This window comes from Narcine bancroftii, chromosome 9 (assembly GCF_036971445.1).
Source record: "Narcine bancroftii isolate sNarBan1 chromosome 9, sNarBan1.hap1, whole genome shotgun sequence".
NCBI lineage: Eukaryota > Metazoa > Chordata > Chondrichthyes > Torpediniformes > Narcinidae > Narcine > Narcine bancroftii.
Window position 1 is genome coordinate 32187239 of NC_091477.1, and position 25074 is coordinate 32212312.

Consider the following 25074-nt stretch of genomic DNA (forward strand, 5'->3'; position numbering starts at 1 on the left):
CAAAACTTATTATGTCTTCATGAGAAACCAGGATTATATATTGTTCAGAATGTGAGAATAGAAAACTGCTTTGCCTCTTTGGAAAAAGTTCCTATGAATCTCTGGAGAAATGACTTCTGTCAGTATTAATCCAATATCCAGTGGACATCATTTTATAGTGTGGAATTTTCCCGTTACCTCAGAAGGCACAAAATACAAATGCCAAAGGAAAAATGTGTGCAGTAAATAGATAATGTCAGTCAAAAAAAAGGAAAATTTTAACTCTATTTAATTTTTAAATTTAGACATACAGCACAGTAACAGGCAATTTCAGCCCATGAGTCCATGCCGCCCAATTTACAGCCCATTAACCTACACCCCCGGTACTTTTTGAATGGTGGGAGGGAACTGGAGCCCCTGGAGAAAACCCGAGCAGAAAAAGGGAGAACATACAAACTTCTTACAGACAGCACAGGATTCGAACCCGGATGTAATGGCGTCACGATCACTACACTTCTCTATCTTCACTTCCAGTTATTCCATCAACTGTAATAGATACAAACAATATTTTAGAGAGCTCAGTATTGAAAGAGGAAATAATTTCAAGAAATGTGTAAACTGCTGCAAGTCTATGGCAATATTTTACTTTGAGGAGTGCCATGATCATTTGTTTTCTGTTGGCCTCACATTTTTGCAGTCTAAGATACTTTCAAAATTATTCACTCAAAGATCCCATGTGATTTTATTTTAAATGGCAACATTAAATGTAAGTATTGTGAAGGAAATTTAAACCGGAAAATCAAAGGGGAACAATGTTAGTGAACCCCTTAACAAAAGAAATAGAGCCTACAACACAGCAAAAATCATCTACCATAAGAATAACCAATACACAACATGATAGCACTGATCTTGCTTTTTGATTAAAATAAGAATTTAATTTACAATGATAATTTGGATGTCTCCAAATGAAACTCAAATATATTTAATTAACCTAAAGTAATTTAGGACTTAAAATCATTTAGACATGTTTGTTAATCTAAAACCTCAATAGCATCATGCAACACATTTAATTTGATTAGCTTTAGACTTTTTTTTCTCTAGGATTAATAAAGGAAATAAACTCTTGGTTCTATTTCTCTTTTGCACTGAAAAATGCAAATTTTGAAATAGCTTGAGTGCTGGGGCCATCTATTGGACATGTTGAAGAGGACAGACATACACTCCACAGTGGTGCACTCTAGTTACTACTGTGATAAGGGCATATTCTTATGCAGTTACAAAACAGTTCACATTATCCTGACTATTTAACACCTACCTCCCACCGCCCCCCCCCCATCAACATGATCTACTGGGTTCGTTGCCTGAAGAGGGGGCGCAAAATCAAGTACGCATTGCACCCCACACACAGCATTGTTTAGCTGCTCCCACTGGGAAAGAGATACAGGAGTATCAGAGCCAAAACCACCAGGCTGAGAAACCGTTTATTTCCATGGGCCATGAGAATGCTGAATGACCAAAGGAACTGCCCATATGAGATTCTCATATTCCTAAAACAAATATATGTATGTATTTATTTATTTGCATATATGAAATCTTATCCTCCTGTTTATGGTTTGTTAGTATGAGCGTTAGGTATGGCTGTGTGTCTGCATGCTTTGCACCAAAGAACTGTTTCATCGGGTTGTACTTCTGAAGTCAGATGACAAAAAATTTGACTTGAACTTTTGATATTGTCACTTGGTGCGAGATTCAGCGGGTGTCAGCTCCACTTTGGAAGCTCAACCAAGTCGATTGCCTCTATTTTCTACGAGGTGAGCGATCATCCACCATTATTGGCAAGGCTGATTTTTCTTCACCTGACCAATTTCCAGGAAAATTCTTAAGCAACCTAATCAATGTCCGCTGTACTAACAGTTTAGAAAAGAAACTTTTGTTGGCAATGAAGTCAAAATCATCAAAATGAGAGTTGACATAGATTCAATAGGCTAAGCACCCTTCATCTATGTCAAAATAAAATCAAAAAAATGAGAAAATCATTTCAAATCCAAATCATAATTTTAAAAAATGCTATTGATGTAAAACAATAATGCCCAACATGTAGTTACTTCTATCAGTTATATAGTTTCAACTCTTGAGCTTTATTTATAATTTAAAATTTAGACATTTAGCACAGTAACAGTTCTGACCCACAAGCCCATGCCCCCCCACCCCCAAATACACCATTTAACCTACAACCCCCATACATTTTAAAAGGTCGGAGGAAACGCACACAAACACAGACTCTCCTTACAGACAGCGAACCTGGGTCACTCCCACTGTATCGAACAAGCTGCAATGTTAATCATGTGGCCCCTACCATGCCCATTTTTATCCCCTAAAATCTTGCTCCATTTTCCCCTATAACCCACAGTAGTATCCCAGTCTTTAAGAGACCAATATTAATTTGCTTCCCAACTTAATTTGAATATCACCATACAACATTTTAGCTTTCATCCAATGTCCTTTTTTAACCAGGAACAATTATAGAGACACCTGAGGTGTCCAAAATCTGACATGAAATCAGTCCTTACAGGTATTTCCATCTGGTTTCAGCTGTTGAACACATGGTTTACCTTACATCTCAAATGATGTATTACACCTCAAGTACAAGAGAGTTGTTGGTGAGGTTACACTTCTTCAATGTGTTAATTGCAAATGAAACTTCTTCCATCTGCTCGATTCTAAATTCAGTTCTAGCATTTAACTAATTTACATCTATTCGAATTTAATTTGTTTAATTTTTTCAACAATTTTTTATTTATGCACTTCATGTACGGTACATCTTTTAAGAAGAAGTTATCCTGTACCAACCATGCTGATCCTGCTTCATTATCTAGATCAGCTACCATTGTCTCTACTCATCCAGACTCACTTTTTGAAATACAGAGGGCTGAGTAACACAGCACAAAGTCTAAACAGCAAGCAAGGAAGCAGTACAGCACTGAAGCTCACCTAAAGTTGTCTTGCCATCTTTAACAGTTTGCAGTGTCAAAGGTTTTTGTACTGTTTTGTACTGTCCAATGGTCAGGGACATTTAAAAACCAAATACAGTAAAACCCCTGGTATCCAGCACTTATGGGGATTGGTAGATGCTGGATAAGTGAATTTGCTGATTGCTCGAGATTGCATGTGGTGTGATTGATGAGCCTCTTCATTTTTCGCGATTTTTTTGCCAGTTGCTTGAGGCTGACAGTTGTTTGAACTCAAGATAACGGCGATTTTATTGTAGTTTATTTATTCAGGGGAAAAAAATATTAAAATTATCATACAAATTTAATTAAAAACACCTCAACAAACAAAAAACAAAGATAATTCAAACACTGCAATACACCAATATGCTGGAGAAACTCAGCAGGCTGCACATCATCCACTGGATGTTTTGGGCCTGGATCCTTCATCAAGGTACGTAAAAATATTATTTACAAGATTGGCAATCCAGTCTTCGTTCAAGAAGTAAGGATTTGCATAAAATGGCTCCAATTATTTTGAAGTCTGACAGTTGAAGAATGGGAATAGAAGAATTGGAGGAAAATTATTGAAGAGGAAGAAAATAAAAAGACAAATAAAGTAAAAGCTGTTGGCACTTAATCACATCATTATCAAGCAAAGTTGGAGCCCCCATTAGGAGAGGTTTAAGCAGAAGTATTCAACAGTTAATCTTTCTTTTTCTAAAGCTCTTAAATTTTCTATTTTATGAGAACTGCACCATACCAAAAGATGGTGGCATTAATTAAGTGCTTAGATTGGAGGCAGCTGCTAGTTGTACAGTATGCTCTTACAAAACAAATTAACAATTCAAAATCTGACACATTGAACTATCAACCTGATAAATATGCTTCCTGTGAAGAAGTGATTCATTTGGCTATCATTGCAACTGTATAACTAGTGTGTATCACTCCCCAAAACTGGAATCCAACACAATTCCAACATTCAATTTCACAGAACTTCCTGTACAGAATGCTTAATAGAACTGATCCGAATCCAACATATATTTAACTTCACCTAAATAAGAAATGACTTCTTTGATACCCAACTGCCAAAATAATTTTCATCAATTTAACACCTTACAGAAAATTGTCCCAAGATATTTTGGGATAAATCCAAATATAAGTACTTTTTAGAATGTTAAGCAGTTAACTGAAAATTATGCATGAAGTATATGGATGTGATAAGTGAATTTAAGTTCATTGTCAATTAATATTTTCTATTTTGGATCACGAGAAAACTGAAATCCTGCAACATGGTGAAAGATAACAATCTACTGCTGTTTATCAATTTTCATATCCACCTGTCTTCCTTACACCCACTTCTCTTCCACATTTCCGTTTTGAAACATTAACCATCCTTTTTCTCCCACAACACTGCTGAGATCCTCCAGCAGATTGTGCTCAACTTCAAGCACCTGCAGTCAAGTGTTCTCACCTTTTGTCCAACTTTTCTTACTTGAGGAGGCAATGACAATACTAAGCTCCGGGGCAGTAACACCACTGTCGCTTTCAAGATTGTCCACACTCTTCAGTTCCTGAAGGACAGATTGAAGAATGGAAGTTGTCTGTGTGTGATTACTTCTATTGCGGGATTGCTATTTCACATCAACTACCACCAGTGTTTGACAGAGGGAGAACTAGATGTGATGGTAAGATGACTGGTTCCAGGCTATTGTCTGAACATTAAAACTCTCAAACCCATGGCCATGACACCCTCAGTTCCCCTCCTTCCAACTATTAAAGCTTTTCACCTCTTCCTTCCTTGCTGTGGACACTGTTGCATATTCTTCCCACTGTAGAACACACTCACAACAGATGTGGTTCCTCCTTTATGTTCTTTAATCCAAAATCATTCTACTGCATTCCACAATACAAAGGTGTTACCTGACATCACATGCATGCATGCTCCATTATACTATTCTCACTCCCCCCCACCCCAAAAAAACTAAAACTAAACTAAGAACATCAATCAGTAACAACAAGTACTTCTCAATCAATAATGGGACATAGTCCTTCAAATGTAACGGAGGACTCTTCTCACATTTAGATCTCTTCAGCACTGGAAAACTTGAAGAACTTCTTGACCTCTCAAGAGAACCTTTTGGTCTTCCTAGGGAAACTTTTGGTCTCACAGGAGAAGGTACTATTTACTCATCGGCGGACCCTAGAGATTGGGTCGTTACTGTTGTAGCATTCAGTGGTGACACATCACTCTACCATGTACCCAACGGTGAGGGTATATCTGGAACCGATAATGGGGTCAAATCTATTGGTATAAACCCACTATAGATCTGGTGTGTCAAAAACATAATGCTCATCTGAAACAGATCCTGGAGTATCTGTTGCTCTCGAATGGTCAATGTGTTCTTTCCATATCATTTCTCCCACCATTATAAAATAGGAACATGGGTTCAATTTTTTTTTCAGAAGCACTCCTTTTATCCATGTTTCTTTATTCTCCCAGTAATCTCTCACTAATATTCATTGTCCAACTTTCTAGAGTTCTGGTTGGTTTACCAAGAGATCTGCGGAGGGAATGGTTCTCAAGTTGCATCTAGCTATCAGTTCAGCCAGCGTGCATTTTGTTGTAGAGGGCAGGGTTGACCAGTATAACAGAAAATTTGCAATCCTGTGATGCCACATTATGTTCAATGATTTCTGGGCCTTTGTGAGTTTTTTTAAAATAAAAAGTCAGTACAAGTCTTCTCCATTGGTACTTGGCTGATGGGGTGCAATAATATTTTGCAGGAATTAGTTGAAAGCACCAATGTACCATTTGTATATCCACCATATTTAGTTGATATCTTTCAATTGAATCCTTCTCAGAAAGAATTAATTGGAATTGTATATGATAGATTATTAAAATTACATCCAGTACTTCATGGTAAATTGAAAAGGCTTGGGAACTGGAACTTGCAAGACCCTTATCTGAGGATCTATGAGATGAGATTCATCACCTGGTGAATACATCTTCAATATGTTCCAGACATTCATTAATTCAATTCAAAGTGGTGCATTATATTCACGTCGAAAGATAAAATGGCCAGTATTTTTTTCAAATATTAACCCTATTTGTGACAGATACAAATATGAAATTGCTGCATTAACACATACATTTTGATCTTGTTCATCCTTAGAAAACTATTGGAAAGATTTTTTTTAAATATCTTTTCGACTATACTCCAGGTGGAGCGACAACTCAATCCAAAAACTGTTCTTTTGGGATTATTGACCCAGATGCAGGGAGTTTTTCTGTACTTGTTCAATGGGTTGTGGCATTCTCTACATTGTTGGGTAGAAGAGGCATCCTATTGAAATGGAAAGACTCTAGACATCCAACAGTGTTTCAATGGTTTTCTCATATTACATCTTGTCTAAGCTTAGAAAAAGTTAGATTGTATTTGATTCAGTGAAATTTGAAGATACATGGTGATCTGATTTAGTCAAAGAAAGGAATTTGATGAAGTAAAGAGACAACTGTGATCTAAAAAAAACTTTAAATATTCAATGATTTACCCAGCTACGTTGAGGGTAATGTCTCAGAAGGTGATCAACAAATTTTCAAAAACAAATAAGAGGTGGGAGAATTTTTTAAGAACATTATGAAAAGATTAAATTTTCCAGATGAGAAGACTGAAAATATCATTTTAAAACAGGACTAACTGAAAGACACAACTTTTTTATTTATATTTAATAGTACTGAACTGTCTGTTATTACTGCTGAAAGAAAAATCATATGAAGAGCTCTGGAAAGAAAAAAAGTGGTGAAGGAAGTACCAGGGTGGGAACTCTGATTTAAGGAGGAAAAATGGCACTGGGAGAGGAGCGGTTTTAAAAGGAGGCGCTAAAGGGGCAGATTCATCTTCTTTGGAAGATTCTGTGGGCTTTGTTGTCCAACTCTCTGCTGCCTGCTAATTGGCCAGTGCTCTACTCACAATAATGTTTCCTGTGTTCTTAAGTACCCTCTGTTATTGCTATGTATTAAAGTCAAACCATGTGGTTTGTAGCTTTTAGATACATCAATACTATATGTACTATGTGTAGTGTTAGCTCTATTGCAGCAATCTCCCAGTTACCAGTTTCCCCATCCTTCCATCTACACTGCTTGCCTTTCCACCAAACATTGCACCATTAGTAAAATTACACAGCTTCCTATCTTCTACTTACTTTCTGAAATAGATTCAAGTCTTGGATAAAATATCCTGTTGTAAATATTTATTTTTAAAACTATACACTTTCGCCAGTGGCAGAATTGCAGTTTATATTTGTGTTACAATTACTCGGCCTTGATAGAAACTATGGAACTACTGACCACTCCTCTGCTTGGCAAATTTTCTGACTTTTGCCAAGAAATATTTGTAATGATCTTCAGAACGTTGCAAGTACTGTATATTTTGGCGTACAAGTTGAGTCGTGAAACATTAAAAAAAATGGTTGACTTCTACACCAGTTAAAACTTTGAGACCTTAAATTCACCAAAAAGCCAGATTGTCATTGATTCAATGTATGTCGGTGCTGGAAGCACCTCCCCACTGCTGGCAGCACCACTCCCCAACACCTCTCCACTGCCATAACCACACCTATCTAGCAACTCTGAGGTCACCTTCACCACTCCTGCCTGGTAAGCTGAGGTTCGTGCTCCTGCCATGGGCTGTCACCACTGCTGCCTGGTAGGCTGAGGGTTTATTTTTTAAACTTAATTTACAGCTTTGTTACTTGTGATTTGGGTGTTTTAAAAAAAATTGGGTTGTTCCTGCGAGGCCTGAAAAATGGGGGTCAACTGAAATACCAAATATAATATCAAACCATTAAAATGAGGCTAAGAAAAAAAGGGGGGGGGGGGGTTGTGATCTATCTGCCAGTCAACATGTATGCTGAGATATACAATATATTTGATCTTGAAGTTTTTATGTTTTTAATATGGGAATTAATTGGGGCCAGGTTATCATTAACCATATATGCCTAGTATTCTTTTTAAATTTTAGAAAATAATTTGGAGTGAAACAAAAGTCTGCAGACACTGTGATTGTAGTAAAAACAGAAAAATGCTTACTTTGAAGGGCCCAGGCTCAAAATGTTGGTTATATATCTTTACCTCCTATGGATGCTGTGAGACTTGCTGAGTTCTTCCAGCATTACTTAAAATAATATGCTTGTTTTCATTTTTCTTCGAAGCAACTGCTGTGAAGTATTCATGTATGCATGCAATTTACTTAAAGTCTGCTTCTTCAATGAGTGTGCAAGATCATTGTCAGGATTTCTCACAATCTGCCAGTACTGATGCCTACACTACCTAAAACAAAGTAAAATGTCTCCCTCTTCTGTCAAGAGATGGCAAGAATTTCTTCAAATAGTGCTAATACATCTATTAATTTTATCTATTGAAAACCGGCATCACAGATGAGATATTCAGAATTTACCTCTTACTTGCAAAATCAAGCAACTCAGTGGTATAGCTAATACAAGTTGCCTTGCAGTGTCAGAGACCTAGGTTCAATCCTGATTTCAAATCCCTTCTCCATGGAGTTTCTAGGTTTTTCCTGTGACCACATGGGTTTTCTCCATTTGTTCCATCCCCATTCTAAACCCTTCCTATCCATAAACCTGTCCAGATGTCTTTTGAACATCAAAATTGTACCTGCAAGAGTTTATTAACAGGCCTAATCATACGATTTCTGCTTTACTTTAGTGCAGACAATACCTGATAAATCACGGATTCAATTCTTCTCGTCTTTCTTCATCTGCTATGTTTCCACGAGCCAACAGAATCCCAATTAAACTTGTCCTCAAAAGAAAATTCTGGCCAAGACTATCAATGGCCCAAATTAACTATTCTTCCAGTTGTTTTAGCATACCAGCAGGGTTTTTCTTTCTTCTGATATTTTCGTTAGTTGGCTTGCAATGTTCACAGCCACAACTTTGGCGAAACAAGACTTGCTGAAAATAACTGATCAGATTGCCCGAGTGCACAATTTCAACCCTGACAGCACTGAGCCACCCATCCATTGGGTTTGATTGCTAATGCAACTAAATTAATTGAAACACATACTGATTTAGTCATTTTAATCCATTGAAAGGCTAGATTTCTCAGTTTAGAATAGGTATGGAACAATAGACAATAGGTGCTGGAGGAGGCCAATTGGCCCTTCCAGCCAGCACCGCCATTTATCGGATCATTGTTGATCTTTCCTTTTCAATAACCAATCCCAGCCTCATCCCCATAACCCTCAACTCCCCTGCCCACAAGGGCCTTATCCAACTCTCTCAAGTCTATCCAGCAAATCCACCCCCACTACCCTCTGTGGCAACGTATTCCACAGACCCACAACTCTCTGGGTAAAATAAATTCTCCTAATTTCTGTCTTAAATAGCCTTCCCTGTATTCTTAAACTATCCTCTCTAGTCCTAGTCTCACCCATCATTGGGAACATGTCCTCTTATTTCACTCTGTCAAGCCCTTTGATAATCCTGAATACCTCAATCATGTCTCCCCTCATCCTTCTAAACTCCATCGCATATAATCCAAGTCTTTCCAACCTATAAGCGTATGACAATCCTGCCATCCCGGGAACTAATCTTGTAAACCTGTGCTGCACTCCCTCTGTAGCAAGTATGTCTTTTCTTAAATATGGAGAGCAGAACTGGACGCAATACTCCAGGTGATGTCTCACCAGGGCCCTGTACAACTGCAGGAGGGCTTCTCTACTCCTATACTCCAATCCCCTCATTATGAAAGCCAACATACTGTTCACCTTCTTCACCGCTTGCTGAACCTGCACGCTAGTTTTCAATGACTGGTGAACAAGTACGCCCAGATCCCTTTGCATTACCCCACTCCCTAGCTTAACACCATTTGAATAATATTCTGCTCGCTTGTTTCTGCCTCCAAAATGGACAACCTCGCATTTACTCACATTAAACTTCATCTGCCATCTTTCCGCCCACTCCCCTAAACTATCCAAGTCCCCTTGCAATTTCATGACATCCTCCTCGCTCTTTACACTCCCACCCAGTTTAATGTCATCTGCGAATTTGCATATGTAGTCATTTATCCCCCTCATCCAAATCATTTTCATAATTGATAAACAAATGGAGAAATCAGAAGCAAACAAGGGTTATCTTCATATGAAGCAGTAACCATTAATTCAAGCAGGAGAGATTATGCCTTTCCTGCAAAGATATTCCAAGAAATCTATAAATAAAATTCAGTTTCCAAAAAAACAAAAAAAATTTGGAAAATATTGTGGGGGGAAAAAAGTATACTAGTAGAAGGGACACAGGAACACCTTCAAGAATGGCTCAAAAGGATCCTTGTGTAAAACCATGAGAAGCCATGACACAGCAGATGAAACATTGGGATGCTTCAAGATAAAGCAATCAATTACTCAGAAATTAATCAAACTTGAATGGGATACAAGAAGACCAACTAGCAGACTCTAAGATTGTTCAAACACACTTACTGATGAATGGTTGTAGGCATTGTTTTTTTTAAAAAAAACTCATCAATGCAAAAAGCCAAAGGTTTGACCCAGATTCCAGAAACTAAGGTTGCCAATCAATGTCAAGCCATTTGTAAAATGGACATGTGTCATCATAAATTTCTGAACAGCACTGTAGAATCACTACAAATTGTTGTAGAAACACACGTTTTCATTGCTTTCTAATGAAGTTACATAAGGAAATCAATATTAAAGTCCTTTCATTCATATCATTCAAAAACAGTGTTTTAAATCAATCTTTATGCCCATACTTCAAATTAAACCAAACAAATCAACAGAAGACAAATATATTGATTTACAATAACACACAAGGTAAATAATGATAACTTTATTGTAATCCTGAAACCTTGAAATAATCACAAAAATTTTGTATATAACATGTTCACAACTCTGATTTTCTGAAACTTTAATACTGTGCAAAAACAAATGTAACGTAGTTTTTTTTTGTAAATCACACTTTGGGATCCACTCAAACAAGACCTACTTGGGAACATTTTATCCAGATACGTTTTACAAAATAAAAATGAACACAAGGATTGGGTTATAATCTGTGCGAGAATTGACAAATTCTTATGGTCCAACAGAATTATTCACACCTTCCAAAATGAAACTTTGATAAAAATATTTAATTATTGTACATCACATAGAAAACACAAAGTATGTAACAATGTAACAAAGGGCTTGACAAACTGCATTGCATTGCATTCCTCCTTACAATCCACACAGCTGAGCTGAAATTTTAAAAGTCCTCTCTGCTGGTTCAGAAAACATTCAATTGTCCCAAAGTGTCAATACAAACAAAAACTACCAGGGCAAGGTCATGATTAGGTAAACAAGAAAGTCTGCAGTCACTGTGATGGTAGTTTAATGCACCAAAGTTCTGGAACCGGAGATCCTTGTGGGGGCCAAACAGGGAGGCTTGAAACTGGAGTTGGAAACCACATGGCACAAGATGGTGGCAGAGGCACGTAGCCAGGAGGACACATGGCTGTGGAAGACAGTATGTGGTCGTTGAGCTTGAGAATAACAAGGACCGCAGATGGGGATAGTGAAAGAGACTTTCACAGAATTCTCTTCTAAGAGAGAAAGAGTACTTGTTCATTGTAGGCATCCCTTGGAAAAGGCCAGCAGTGGAGCAAGTGAATGGAGTTAAACAAGAAAGCTTGGAGATGTCATGATGAATATACAGCACTTTTGTGTATTAAACTTAGGTTATGATAAACTGACCTCATTCAGATTGCTATTTTTGACTCACATTTTAATTAGAACATGTCATGAAAACAAATTTGTACAAATAAAAATAAGACCACATATAGCAATTTTCCACTTAGAAATGCAATATTTCAAAGAAACTCTGGGGCAGTTCTACCATACTGCATCTCAATACAATTAACATCTAGTCAGATGACATTCTACAATGATTGCAAAAAGTGCAAGTCTATGACCTAATCTTGCAACTAGGTAATGGCACCATTTTGCCACAGAATATTAAGGAGAATGTTTTTGGTCTGACTTGGTGATATTCCAGCACCACAGATTTCCTGCAACATTGCTGTGATGTGTATAAAAGTGAACATTTACATGATTAAAAAGCCTTTTAAACATTGGCTGTGAAGTAGAAACATAGTACAAATGACAACTTTGTTCAAAAACTGAAATGCATTGGCAAAAATGTATTTCCACATAATGTTTAGGAACACTATTCTTGAAAAATTTTAGTATGAATTTTCACGGCTACATTTTAGAGTTGCCTGTTACAAGCTTTACTGAACAAATTTTGAATATCAACAGGACATGGATGGTCGTGCCACAGTGCATTTTTTTTTTTAAATTCCTGTCATTGTAGCCCTATCAGATCAATGATAATAATTTAGCATCAAGTGAAATCTTGCATTGAATAGTGTTTCTAAAACATTCTGATGAAGCTAATTGGCTTTCATTTCTTTACTGGTCTGCACAATTACTGAAATTTATAACGTGTGCAGGATTTTTCCTTAAAAACTATACGATCTAATTGGACTGATCATGTGAAAGCAAAACACAATGGACAAAGCTGACAATCCAGAGTTTTTTTTCCACATGCTGAAACAACAGCATTGGCATGTCATTTTAACTTTCAGCACAAGGATTGAGGAAATAGACATACAAGTGATTTACACAATTTGGATAGTCCAAAATACTCCAGTTCTTTTGTTAAAAAGTTTAGAGCAAATATGCAGTATGAATGTCAGATCTGGCCAAGTTTCAATTTTACAAAATGTTAGGTTCCCAGACCCAAATGTACTTTAAACATGTTCGGATTAATGTGCTTGAATGACTAAAAACCGTTTACTTTCATGCATAAAGGACAGCAAAATAGTCAGATGCACATTTTCCTTCTTCCCATTGACACCTCCTCAATATCTGCACCCATTAACTCCATCCTCCTCTTTAAAAATATATCTTGCATTAACTCAGGAGAAACTGAGGAAATAGTCAATTTCTGTATTGTTTTTAGCCTAAACAAATCAAATTCTGGCCGATATACTGAAACAGAAAGTTTGTAATGGGAACAAGAAATTTTCTTGTAAATTCCAGACAATTTAAAGTTTAGATGTCGAAAATAGCAGCAGACCAAAAGGCCTTTGAGTATTCGTCATTTTTCAGTCTTGGGAGACTAAACACAACAGTGGAGTGTATAATACCATACTTAATAATTCACAGTAAATTTCCTGAGTAGACTAGTTTGCACCACCAATTTAAATGACATTTAGTGCAAACAATGTTATTTATTTCAAGAAACAAAGTAACACTTACATATTTACCACCTTTACCACCGATAGATCTATTTTAATAAGCACCTGACACTATTGACTTTCTCAGTCCTTCCCCAATATGCAAGTTGTCAGAAGTTAATGAAATGAAAAAAAATCTGTAATAATCCAAGTTTAAGTTGAAGCTTTGTCACGTTAAACCTTTTTCTCTAACAAAGAGACATAGTCCAAAAATTGTTGCCATTTACGTTCACTGTCTGAATTGATTGCAAAGTATCATCAACCTGCATTACACTGAACAAATCCTTTAGATCTGCATAGACTAATCACCGTCGTTTTTAAAAAAATACTAAGATAACTGAGTCCAAAATTTCTCCAATGCAGCCCAAAATTTAGTTATCTGCAAATGGGTCAGCAGTGGTAGCAAATCATTTCTCCTCCTTAGAAGACATTTAAACTATGTAATCTTTAACAGTAACAAACCATATATTTGTGATGGTCATTAACACCAATGACAAGCAACTTTCAAAATATTACACTAAAATTTGCTCAAGTTCCCTTTAAAAATCATGAATCCTGGAAGTTTGCTCTCTTGATGTCATTATCAAAATTCAACTGCTTAACAGCAGCCACATGGTTTGTATCCACAGGTCTTGCAGCACAAGAGATTAACAAATACTCTACAGATGATATTTATCAAGTGTGCTTTTAACGAATGTGCTTTCCGTTCTGTTAACCTTTGCCAATCAACTTTCAGTGAAATTTTACCAATTAGCTTTGACAGCTTTAATGTCAGTGACCAGATTCTGTGCCAGGCAAATTCCAAATATCTGAAACAAAAAGGCAAGTGAACTCAAATTTTAATTCTGTTAAGATAAAAATCATACTTTGTGAATCAAGACAGAAAAACAAGCAATGCTGAAAAATCCCTAGCCCTATCAAAACTATGCTACTATTTTACTGCAATACTATCTAAATGTGTTCCTATTTTATTTTTCAATTATATATTTAGGATTCACTATTTTCAATACACATTACTTACCTGCAATAAAGCAATAGCAATGAATATTCCAGCAACTACAATTAAGTTTTCCTGTAACCACTTCTCAAATTGCCCAACACATCCTTTGGTATAAATATAATCTTGCTGATCTATTTCCTGAAAAATAAAGAATTTGATTTTGAGAAGATGTACTATAAAAGTAAGCTGCAGTTGAGTTAACTGGACAAAATGCAGGCAAATGGTATGAGCCCAGAATGGCAACTTAGTCTGAATGGACGAGTGAATCGAAGGATTCTACGACTCAATAACAATAACCAATTTTCCAAGTAATTTTTGCAAGACTAACAAGTGAATCTTGCCTAATTTCTAACAGATCAAAATGGCACCATTTTCTAATGGAGAACACATTCTAAAGCACAGTAAAACAGTGCATTATTTTCAATAAAATCCATTCCTGGATGTAAACAACAACTAATAAAACCTTAAGCTTTTAGCCACACTTGGCCTTGCATATCACAACAGCAGTATGTATTTTCTGAAAATAATCTTCAAAACAATTTGGAATATTTCATAAATCAAAAATGTCTAAATTTTGTAACTTTATTGTACATTTTCCATGTCAATAATTGGATTAATATCAATTTTCTTCTTGAAATCCTTTTACAACAAGCCTACCCAGTATGAAGACAGAGTGAAATAGAATAGGCCAGTACCCAATGATTAAAACAAAGACTTTGCTATTGATTTTGAGTTTCAATTAGCTGTGATTATGTGGCACTTTGCCAATGTAAATTAATGATACAAATCAAAATCATGATTGAAGATAGATTTTTGGACTGGAAATTAATGGAGGAAAATGCAGAATCACACCTAATATTGATTGCCTTTATAAAGTCATTTTTGCATCATTATTTCAAGATTCTTATGCTTGGCTCTTTTCTCTCAATTTAGCTACAATTAACAGAATATAGGTTATACAAGTAAAATAACCAAAATATATTATTGTGGCTGGTAAGCCACTTAGTCAAAAAGAAAATGCTGAGTCAAGCAGAGGCATGGAGTAACTGCTTTACTGGTTTCAAATTCCATGCTTAAAAGCCTGCCCAGTCCTAGAGTCCTTAGCGCCACAGCGGGGCGGAAAAGATGTCAACTTCCAGGCTGCAGTTTTGTCCTGCTCTGAGTGTCACCACAGATGTCACTTGCTGCGGACTTACCCATGGCTATTGGTGTGGGTGAGCTGCTACATTATTAAATTTTAGCAAACTTGAAAGCACATCTGTCATTGACTTAAGATAAAAATTGTTTAATACAAATGGAGGAATTTCTTCCTTTGAAGACTTCAACTATTATAAAGAAATTAAGGAGGGAAATTTTGCTGAGAATTTTGACAGATTAAATTAGACAAGACACTGCAAAAATCAGAAACAATTGAAACAAAGGCCAAGTGTCTTGATATATTGATTAAAACATTTAAAAGCCTCAAAGCTGAACCAAGAGAAATAAATTTTGTACACTTCTGTTACAACTTTGTTTTAGGGCTTAATGTACAGTATTTGACCAAATTATATCCAAAATACCAATATTTTGTACACTAATACAAAGTACCCCGTATCCAAAGATCTGAAAATATCCAAAAAAAAACCAAACTTTTTTTTTTTTTTTTTAAGCGCTGGCTTGATTACAAAAAGTTAAAAAAAAAAGCACACAAAATCTTTGCTTTTGCCTGAGAAGATAACAAACAGACCTGCGTCCAAGTCTTCAGCATCAGCTGCAGCTGGAGTCAGAGACAGCGATTTCATTCTCACATTGGGTGTGGCGCTGTCTGCATCAAAGAAGTCACCCCGGGCAGGAGGGGACTGGCAGTGATGGTTGGGAGATGCCATGAATCGGCAGCAGAGATAAACTTTTTTTTTGGTACATATTTGTGGCAGACCCCTCTTTATGAAGCGCACTGACATCACTCCCCTCCTTATGGAGCGTGCTGACATCACTCCCCCTCCTTATGGAGCGCGCTGACATCACTCCCCCTCCTTATGTAGCGCACTGACATCACTCCCCCTCCTTATGGAGATCACTGACATCACTCCCCCCTTCCTTATGGAGATCACTGACATCACTCCCCCCTTCCTTATGGAGCGCGCTGACATCACTCTCCCTCCTTATGGAGCGCGCTGACATCACTCCCCCTCCTTATGGAGCGCGCTGACATCACTCCCCCTCCTTATGGAGCGCGCTGACATCACTCCCCCTCCTTATGGAGCACGCTGACATCACTCCCCCTCCTTATGGAGCGCGCTAACATCACTCCCCTCCTTATGAAAAGCGCTGACATCACTCCCCTCCTTATGAAGCGTGCTGACATCACTCCTCCTATAAACCAAATTGCACTTTCAAGGATGGGTGGAAATGTACGCAGACATGGGGAGAATGTACAAACTCAGTACAGACAGCACTGGATTTGAAGCTAGGTTGCTGTCTCGGTAATAGTATTTTGCCAACCGATATGCTATTCGAGATTCAAGTTTGTAGTAATACAGACTAGAGGGTTCTAGAATTAAAACATTTTGAACAAGGGTCTCATCTGACATTGGGTACTTTTCCTATGAAGTAGTAGATAGACTTTATATAACATCCAATCTTGAAAACTCTAGTTTTGACAGTGCTAGACTACTCAGTTCTGGAGCAGAGTATCTGTCAAAAATATTGTGGGCAGCTCTTCAGATCATGGCTTGTACACAAATGTCTCACATGCAAGTTACATTGCTGACTGCAAACCTATTCCTTTAAACTTCTTCTGAAATCTGGCATTGAGATAAACAATTTTGAACCATCACCATGATTTCCTCAATGCTGGACAAGAAGCTACAAACTCGAGGCCTCTGTACCCTCTCTGCAACTGGACTTTCTCATCGGAAGACTAGTCAGTATGAATTGGAAACAACGTCTCCTCCTCACTGATTATCAATACAGGAATACTTGTCCAAGAATACTTGCTTAGCCCACTGCTCTACTCGTTATACATCATGACTGTGTGGCCAGGCACAATTCCAATGCTATCTACAAATTTGCCAATGACACCACAGTAGTCGGCAGAATCAAATGGCAATGAGGAAGCATACAGGAGGGAGACAAATCAGCTCATTGAATGGTGTAATGACAACATCCTTGCACTCAATGTTAGCAAAAACAAGGAGATGATTGTGGACTTTAGGAGAAAGTTGGGGAAACACTTCAATTTCCTGGGTGTCAACATCTCCTAATATCTGTCCTGGAGCCTCCATGTTGATCCAATCAGAAAGAAGGCTCATCAGCGGCTATATTTTGTGAGGTGTCTGAGGCAATTTGGTACATCACCAAAAACTTCTACAGGTGTATCATGAAGAACATTCTGGCTGGTTGCATCACTGTCTGGTATGGAGGCGCCAACTCTCAGGACAAGAATAAACTCCAGAGGGTTGTTGATGTCTGCAACATCACAGACACTCCATCAAGAACATCTACATGAGGCAGTATCTTTTGAAAAAAAGAACCTCTATCCTCAAAGACCCCCACCACCCAGGTCATGCCCTCTTCACTCTGCTACCATTGGGGAAAAAGGTACAGGAACCTAAAGAGGACACTCAACTGAACTAGGACAGCTTCTTCCCCGCTGCCATCAGATTCCTGAATAAATCAACGAACCAAAGACACTGTCTTACTTTTCATGCACTACTATTTTTTTTTAAAAATTCATAGTAAATGTTGTAAAATGACTATAATCATTTTGATGCTGCCACAAAACACCGAATTTCATAACTTGTTCATAACATATTCTGACTGATTCTGGAGTACCATGGGGGGTAACAGCAATTTTAAAGGTTTGTCAAATTTTCCTCTCAACAGTCGATAACAATTCAATCCAAAAGTTTGGTCAGTGTCAATCTAATTTTTGGTGGCACATATGTACTATATAATTTTTACCACTAGAATGATAATGGTAAGGTCAATGATAATTGTCATATCATGTCTCACCTGGGAAATGACCACACGTTTAGGATTAAAAGCAATTTGATTGGCATTTTGAAACTACAATCTGATTCAAACTTAATTATTATGAAAATGCAAATTACAGACTGTTCATTTATCTGGTTTTAGTTGAAAAGATTAAAATAATTTGTACTCACAAGAGGACTTCTTCAGTTCCAGATTCAGTCATTTTTTTTTTAATTGCTTTTGCAAACAATAGAAACATTTCACTGAAATGCATCATTCATCATAAACATCTTGTACAGAACCACTATAAACCTGATATCTTGGGCTCACTGCAGTGTAATCCCTTTGTTTTAATCAGAAAGCTAGAAAATTTCTGTTGATTTAATGCAAAATCTTTCAACACTAATGAAAACTTGCCAGCAAGTTGAAGCCAAAATATGCTCACAAGAACATTTATTTTATATTTTATGTACCCTGGCTTTAAAAAAAATCTGCCGAACAAAAATCAAAAAGGCATTAGATTCTCTGATTACCAGAACTGTTGTTTGTTCAAGTGCAATAACAGAAAGAGCAACCTATAACCTTTTTCCCTTCCTTCAACAAGGAATGAATTGTTCACACTTACCATTTTTAACCTGACATCATATCCACACTGGGTATTAATGACATCTTCCTGCAAATGATAAAAAGTACTTTCATAATTAATACAAAACATTTAGCTGGGATTTTTCTGAAACCAAACAGTTTGATGTATTTATTCCAAAAATTGAGTGACAAGGTTTATAATACCAGTAGTCAGGCTACAATATAATTACAGTAACCCAAGTCACACCAAAAGAGTGATGAATGTAGCTTGCCCATAAAATGGATATTTAATTTCAAACACTTGAACCTGTATTTTTTTGATTTGGCACAACTCATGTGTTGCAGTAAATTTTTAGACATGTTTAACAGATACACCAGAATTTCCTGAAAATCTTATTACACTGGATATTTATTAAAAGGCACGAGTCACATGCAATTAAATGCAAATCAGAAATCCAAAGAAAGAGAAGTGCATTAATAATGGGAGGCGTTAATCTTCATTCAATTTGGATTAATCAAAATGGAAAGGCCAGAAGAATGAATTTACAGAGTATTTTCAGGACAGTTGGCTATAGCAATACATTATATAGACAACCAGGGATTGCTCCCTTGGATCTTTTAAACGGTAGTAAGGCCTCAGATGACAAATGACTTTTGAATGAAATAAAGAGGAGAAGAAACTAAGGGTTCAGTAACAGTTAACAATAAAACCATCAATAAGAATTTATTTTAAATATATAAAAAGGTAGAGAGAGGCCCAAGTGAACATTGGCTCTCTGGAGAAGTAGCAATAGAGAAGAAAGAGATAAACAGACATTTCATGTTAATCCTTATGGCAGAAGATACTATGAACATCTCACTAATATTGAATAATGCTGGAGAGGAATTCAATAGCATCACAGAGAATTGTTAGTAATAGGTTTAGAGATTTTGCATTCTTAAATTCTAAAAGTGACTATCAAGTTTAGTTACAATCCTCTGAAAATATTTAGATTCTGGAAAGTGCCAGCACACTGGAAAAACTGTCAATTGGATGTGCCTGGTCAAAAAAAGAAGGATAAAAGGCAGATAACTTCAGGCCTATTAGCATCGCACCTACTGTTGGAAAAATCTTGGGCTCAATTATTTTGGAGGCAGCAATATTCCAAATGTGCTATTAATCAAAATTTATTATCATGAACACGTCACAAAATTCCGTGTTTTGCGGCTGTACAATGTAAACATTTCTATAACCATATTTCAAAATAAATAAAATAGTGCAAAAAAAGTGAGGTAGTGTCTGTGGTTCATTTATTCCATTCAGAAATCGGATGGCAGAGGGGAAGAAGCTGTGCATTGTAGCATAAGGACGTCTTCAGGCTCTTGTACCTTTTTCCCTACGATAGAGTGAAGAGGGCATGACCTGAGTGGTAGGGGTCCTTGAGGATAGAGGCTACTTTCTTATGACACTGACTCTTGTAGATGTCCTCGATGGAATGAAAACTGGTGCCCATGTTGCAGGCCAAATTAACAAACCCCTGGATTTTCTTCCTGTCCAAAGCATTGGCAACTCCATGCCACACAGTGATGCAACCAGACAGAATGCTCTGCACAGAACACCTGCAGAAATCTTTAAGAGTCTTTGGTGACAGACTGAATCTCCTCAAACTCCTCACAATGTATAGCCACTGGTGAGCCTTTTTTGTGATTTCATTGACATGGAGGCTCAAGAACAGACATCCTCAGAGATGCTGACACCGAGGAATTTGAAATTCCTGACATGTTCCACTGCTGACGTCTCGATGGGAACTGGTTTGTGCTCTCCTGATTTCCCTCGAAGACAACAATCATCTCCTTAGTTTTGCTAACGTCAAGTGCTAGGTTGTTGTAACACCAGTCAACTAGCTGATCTTTTTTCCTCTTGTACACTTCCTCATTACCATCTGTGATTCTGTCGACAACAGTGGCATTATTGGCAAATTTGCAGATAGCATTTGAATTGTGCCCAGCCACACAGTGGGTGTAGAGGAAGGAGAGCAGTGGGCTAAGCCTGCATCTCTGAGGTGCACCTGTGTTAACCTTCAGCAAGGTGGATACATTGTTTCTAATTCGTTCTGACTGGGGTCTTCTGATGAGGACGTCAAGGATCCAGATGTTGAGTCCCAGGGTTTGGTGCTTGTTGACCAGCATGGAGGGAATAACAGTGTTGAAGGCTGAGTTGCAGTTGATGAAGGTTAGCCGGATGTCTAAATGGTTGTTGCCTAGATGATCCAGAGCTGAATGAAGAATCAGTGATACTGCGTCAGCTGTGGAGCAATTATGAGAGTAGGCAAATTGCAGGAATAGTAGATGCAAGGAGTTGCCTTTGGCAAGTTCAACCAGAGCAGAACCTGCACAATAAATGACAAAACCCTGGAGAGTATTGTAGAACAGAAAGGCATCAAGATACATGTACATAGTTTCTTCATAGTTGACAGGGTGAAGGTGGCATTTGGCTTCATTAGTTAGGGCACTCCTCGAGTGCAAGAGTTGGAATGTCATGCTACATTCAAACTGTACAACACACTGGCAAGGGCACACAAAGTAGTGTGCACAGCTCTAGTCAACATCTATGAGAAAGATGTCATTAAGGTTGAACAAAAAGAATCAATGAAGATGTTACTAGAACTGCCTTGCTTAAATTACAAGGAGAGGCTAAATCGGCCAAAACATTTCTTCCTGGAAAGTAGGAAATGGAGAGATAACCTTTTGGAGGTGTACAAAATGATGTGGGGTATAAATCATGTAAATGGCCATTGTCTTTATTTCTGGAAAAGGAAAGTAAAACTAAACAACATATGTTTAAGATGTAACTGGGGAATTTTTAAATTCTTTATTCACACTGAAGTGGTGGTCGTGTGGAATGAATTGCCAGAGGAAGTAGCAGAAGCACTTACAATTGCAAGGTTCAAAACATATCTAGACAGGTACAAGAATTGGCAAGGTTTAGAGGAATATGGGCCCCAATGCAGGCAAATGGGACCAACTTGATTAAGCAACTAGGTTGGCATGGACAAGTGCAGAAGGGCCCATTTCCATGCTGTAAATGCTATGACTGCAGGGAATCAAGGAGAGATTTTCAGGGTGGCAACCTTTGACAAATGGGGTAGCACAGGAATCAGTCCTGGGACTACAACTGTTTACAATAAGTGGAATCCACCCTGGTGAGGACACAAACTGCTTATAGAAAACTATTGATAGGGAGTAGGGGAAAAACAAAAAAATCAGCAAATGGAGGGTCAAGTAGAGAAAATGTAAAGTTGCTCACTTTGGAGAGAGGAACAAGAAACAAATAATTTAGATTGAGGAAAAAAAAACTGCAAAAAGCTGCAGCACAAAGGAATTCAGGTGTGTATCAAACTGCAGAAACCTCACAAGATAGTAAGCAAAAGGGAGGATTGTGGAATGATTATTTTTGGTTCAAGAGATTGGAGTGAAAAGATAGGTAAGTGTTACTGCAACTGTACAAAGCATTGATGAAACTAGTACCATCAACAATTAAGGCCCCTATTTATGGAAAAATTATCAAATTCAAAGCAGTTCAGAGAATGATTCAGGATATGAGGAAAGCTAAACATTGGACAAAAATGAGAGGTGATCTTACTGAAATATTTACTGCTCCTGGACAAAATAAATGCAAAGAGGAGGTTTCCCTTCTTTGGACAGTCCACAACCAGAAGGAAAGGTCTCAGGAGAAGGGAGTGCTCATTTCAGACAGAGGAGAAAGAATTTCTTCTCTCAGCTGTTTTAAATTTTGGAATAAAAGTGAAACACAAAAGTCTGCAGATGCTCTGATTGTAATTAAACCACAGAAGTGCTGGAAGAACTCAGCAGGTCTTGAAGTATTCCTAAGAAGCAAAGATATATAACCGATGTTTTGGGTCTGAACTGTTTTTTAAGATGCGAGTAAAAAGCAGGCGAGAGATCCCTGCTATTGCAGTGACAGAGCCAATGTGCTCAACAAAGCAATATCTCAGTCTGCACCCAGACTCTCCGATGCAGAGGCGACCACACCAGTACTGGATGCAGCAGATGACCGCTGCAGATTCACTTGGAAGGACTGTTTAATTCCCCGAATGTTGGTGTGGGAGCAGCTGTTGGCACAGGTGCAGCACTTCCCGGTCTCAGGGGTAGGTGCCGAGGGAACGATTGATGGAAAGGGAGGAGTAGACAAGGAAGTCACAGAGGGACCGCACCTTGCAGAAGGCAGAGGGGAAGAGATGTCTGATGGTGGGATCCTTTAGTAGGTGGCTGAAATGGCAAAGGATAATATGTTGGACAAGGAGGCTGGTGGGGTGAGAGGCGAGGATGAGGAATCCTGTCCTTGTTGCACATGGAGGATATGCGGGTGAGGGCCAAGTTTAAGTAGTGGAGGATAAGCCACATTTTGGAAGGTGGATATCCCAGATGATCAAAATATGTTGACATACAACTGTGAAGAGTCCTTGGGTATACATAAAACTTTACTTGATGAATTTTGTTTTAAACAAGAGATCTGTTGTAGGGAAAGGGCAAGAAAGTGATTCATGTCTAAACAGTCATATCCTATTGAATGGTGGAACAGGCTCACAAGGTTGAATGGATTATATCTGTTCCTACTTCATATTGTATTGCTTCTATCTCATGATCAACTTTCAAAATTAAGATTTTAAAGGAATGAATCATGTAAAGATTTTTCACCTCTAATTGTGTTCCAGTTCAAAGCATTCAACCAGAAGTTTCCATAATGTATAATCTGACCAAGCTGTAATTTATTAAGTACTCATACCGCAGGATCTTTGATACAGCAAGAAAACGGAACACCACATCGCTCTCTACTTGGGTTGAAATCTGTACAGTTAAAGTAAATATTTAGGTCCCAATCGATGGGTCCTCGAGCACCACAGCACAACCACTATTAAAATAAAATATAAAATGAATATTAGAGTTATGTAAACATCAGATGACAATACATCTTTAAAAATTATGGCATTAATTGCAGTTCAGATGAAAGAGATATATTAAATTTCAACATAAATGATGAATCAAATGGATTTTTTTTGATAAAATTCATCCTAAAATATTTATTGCTATTATTATGGTACTGAATCCATTCTTTCCTTAATTCTTTTCATTTTTCCGATAGAACAGCTAGCTCAAAATCTAATGACATTATATCATTGCTACACAATAGAATAGTCCCATGTGCAAAGTATGGCTAAAGGATGATGTCCAGTATTTAAAAGCAGTATTAATAAAGTTATCCAATCCTCAAATTCTTCATTTTATTGTCAGCAGGTGGCACACTTTAAAAAAAAAACACAATGTATTTTTGATTTCCAGTCCTCAGCCCATCAAAAACATGGGATCCCTCTTTCCATATCCCTAGCATGTTACTTGAGATGTCTGAATGTAGATCAGGATGATTTCTGCAGCAAAGTCTCTCTCTTAAACAAATACTTAGCCACAATCAATGTTAAAATTCACAATGGAGTATCACAGTACTGAAACGAACAGCCTTTGATCTGTCTCTTTGTTTACTAAAAAAAATCTCAATAAAAAGTCATATGCCACAGCATTCAGGTAATATCTCATCTTCAATGTGGTAAAACTATGTGCCCAATCCTAAGGTTTGGTTTAATTATTTAGAAAGTTCACTGTGAATACTCAGAGATTAGAATTTACTTACATATTCTTGTGCAAAATCAATTAGGTTCTGAAGATCTATGTCATCCCTATAAGCTTGAACATTTTTGTTGATAAATAAATTGAGCTGGTCCTTGATCCAATCCTTGAAGACAAATGCTAGTATTCCAGTCGTCAACTCCAAGAAGAAAATTAGACCCAAAAATACTGAAAACTGAAAATAAAACTTTTATTACAATGTAAATTGCACCGTAATTTTCAGTTGAGAAATCATTTTCACAAATTTTCAAGATGTCAGAACACTTGGATTCCATTTTTCACACAAATATTTTTGAAATATTTGATTACTCAAAAACAAAAAAAAGCTCAGCAAGGTGTAATTGTCCTACAGAGCCAGGATACCAAGCAAAGCTGATTATTTGGGAATATTATTTCTCAAACTGGTGACCTTTAAAATACCAGGGAGATTTTATAAATCTCAGCAGTAAATGCCAGTTTATAATAGCTTTATTTATGGAGTTGATAGCATGCCATGTCATTCCATGATGCAATGACATGGCTCTGAACAATTTTTTTTTTTAATTAACATAAAAATAACAGTTGAATACATTTCA

The 25074-nt window shown here is 37.3% G+C and overlaps 1 protein-coding gene across 3 annotated transcripts in view; it reads right to left on the reverse strand.

The window, feature by feature from the left end:
- Positions 1-449: 449 nt before the first annotated feature.
- Positions 450-25074, reverse strand: part of tspan17 (tetraspanin 17) — a 48333-nt gene continuing 23708 nt past the window's right edge. For 2 of the 3 annotated variants that reach the window (XM_069898696.1, XM_069898697.1), the window contains exons 4-8: positions 24504-24674; positions 23604-23729; positions 18858-18905; positions 14300-14416; positions 10841-14087 (exon numbers count right to left, since the gene is read on the reverse strand). In XM_069898696.1, coding sequence (XP_069754797.1) covers positions 14022-14087; positions 14300-14416; positions 18858-18905; positions 23604-23729; positions 24504-24674 — 528 coding nt within the window. In that variant the 3' untranslated portion in view covers positions 10841-14021. Of the gene's footprint in view, positions 526-10840; positions 14088-14299; positions 14417-18857; positions 18906-23603; positions 23730-24503; positions 24675-25074 lie in introns of those variants that run through there. The other variant, XM_069898698.1, reaches the window with a different exon arrangement.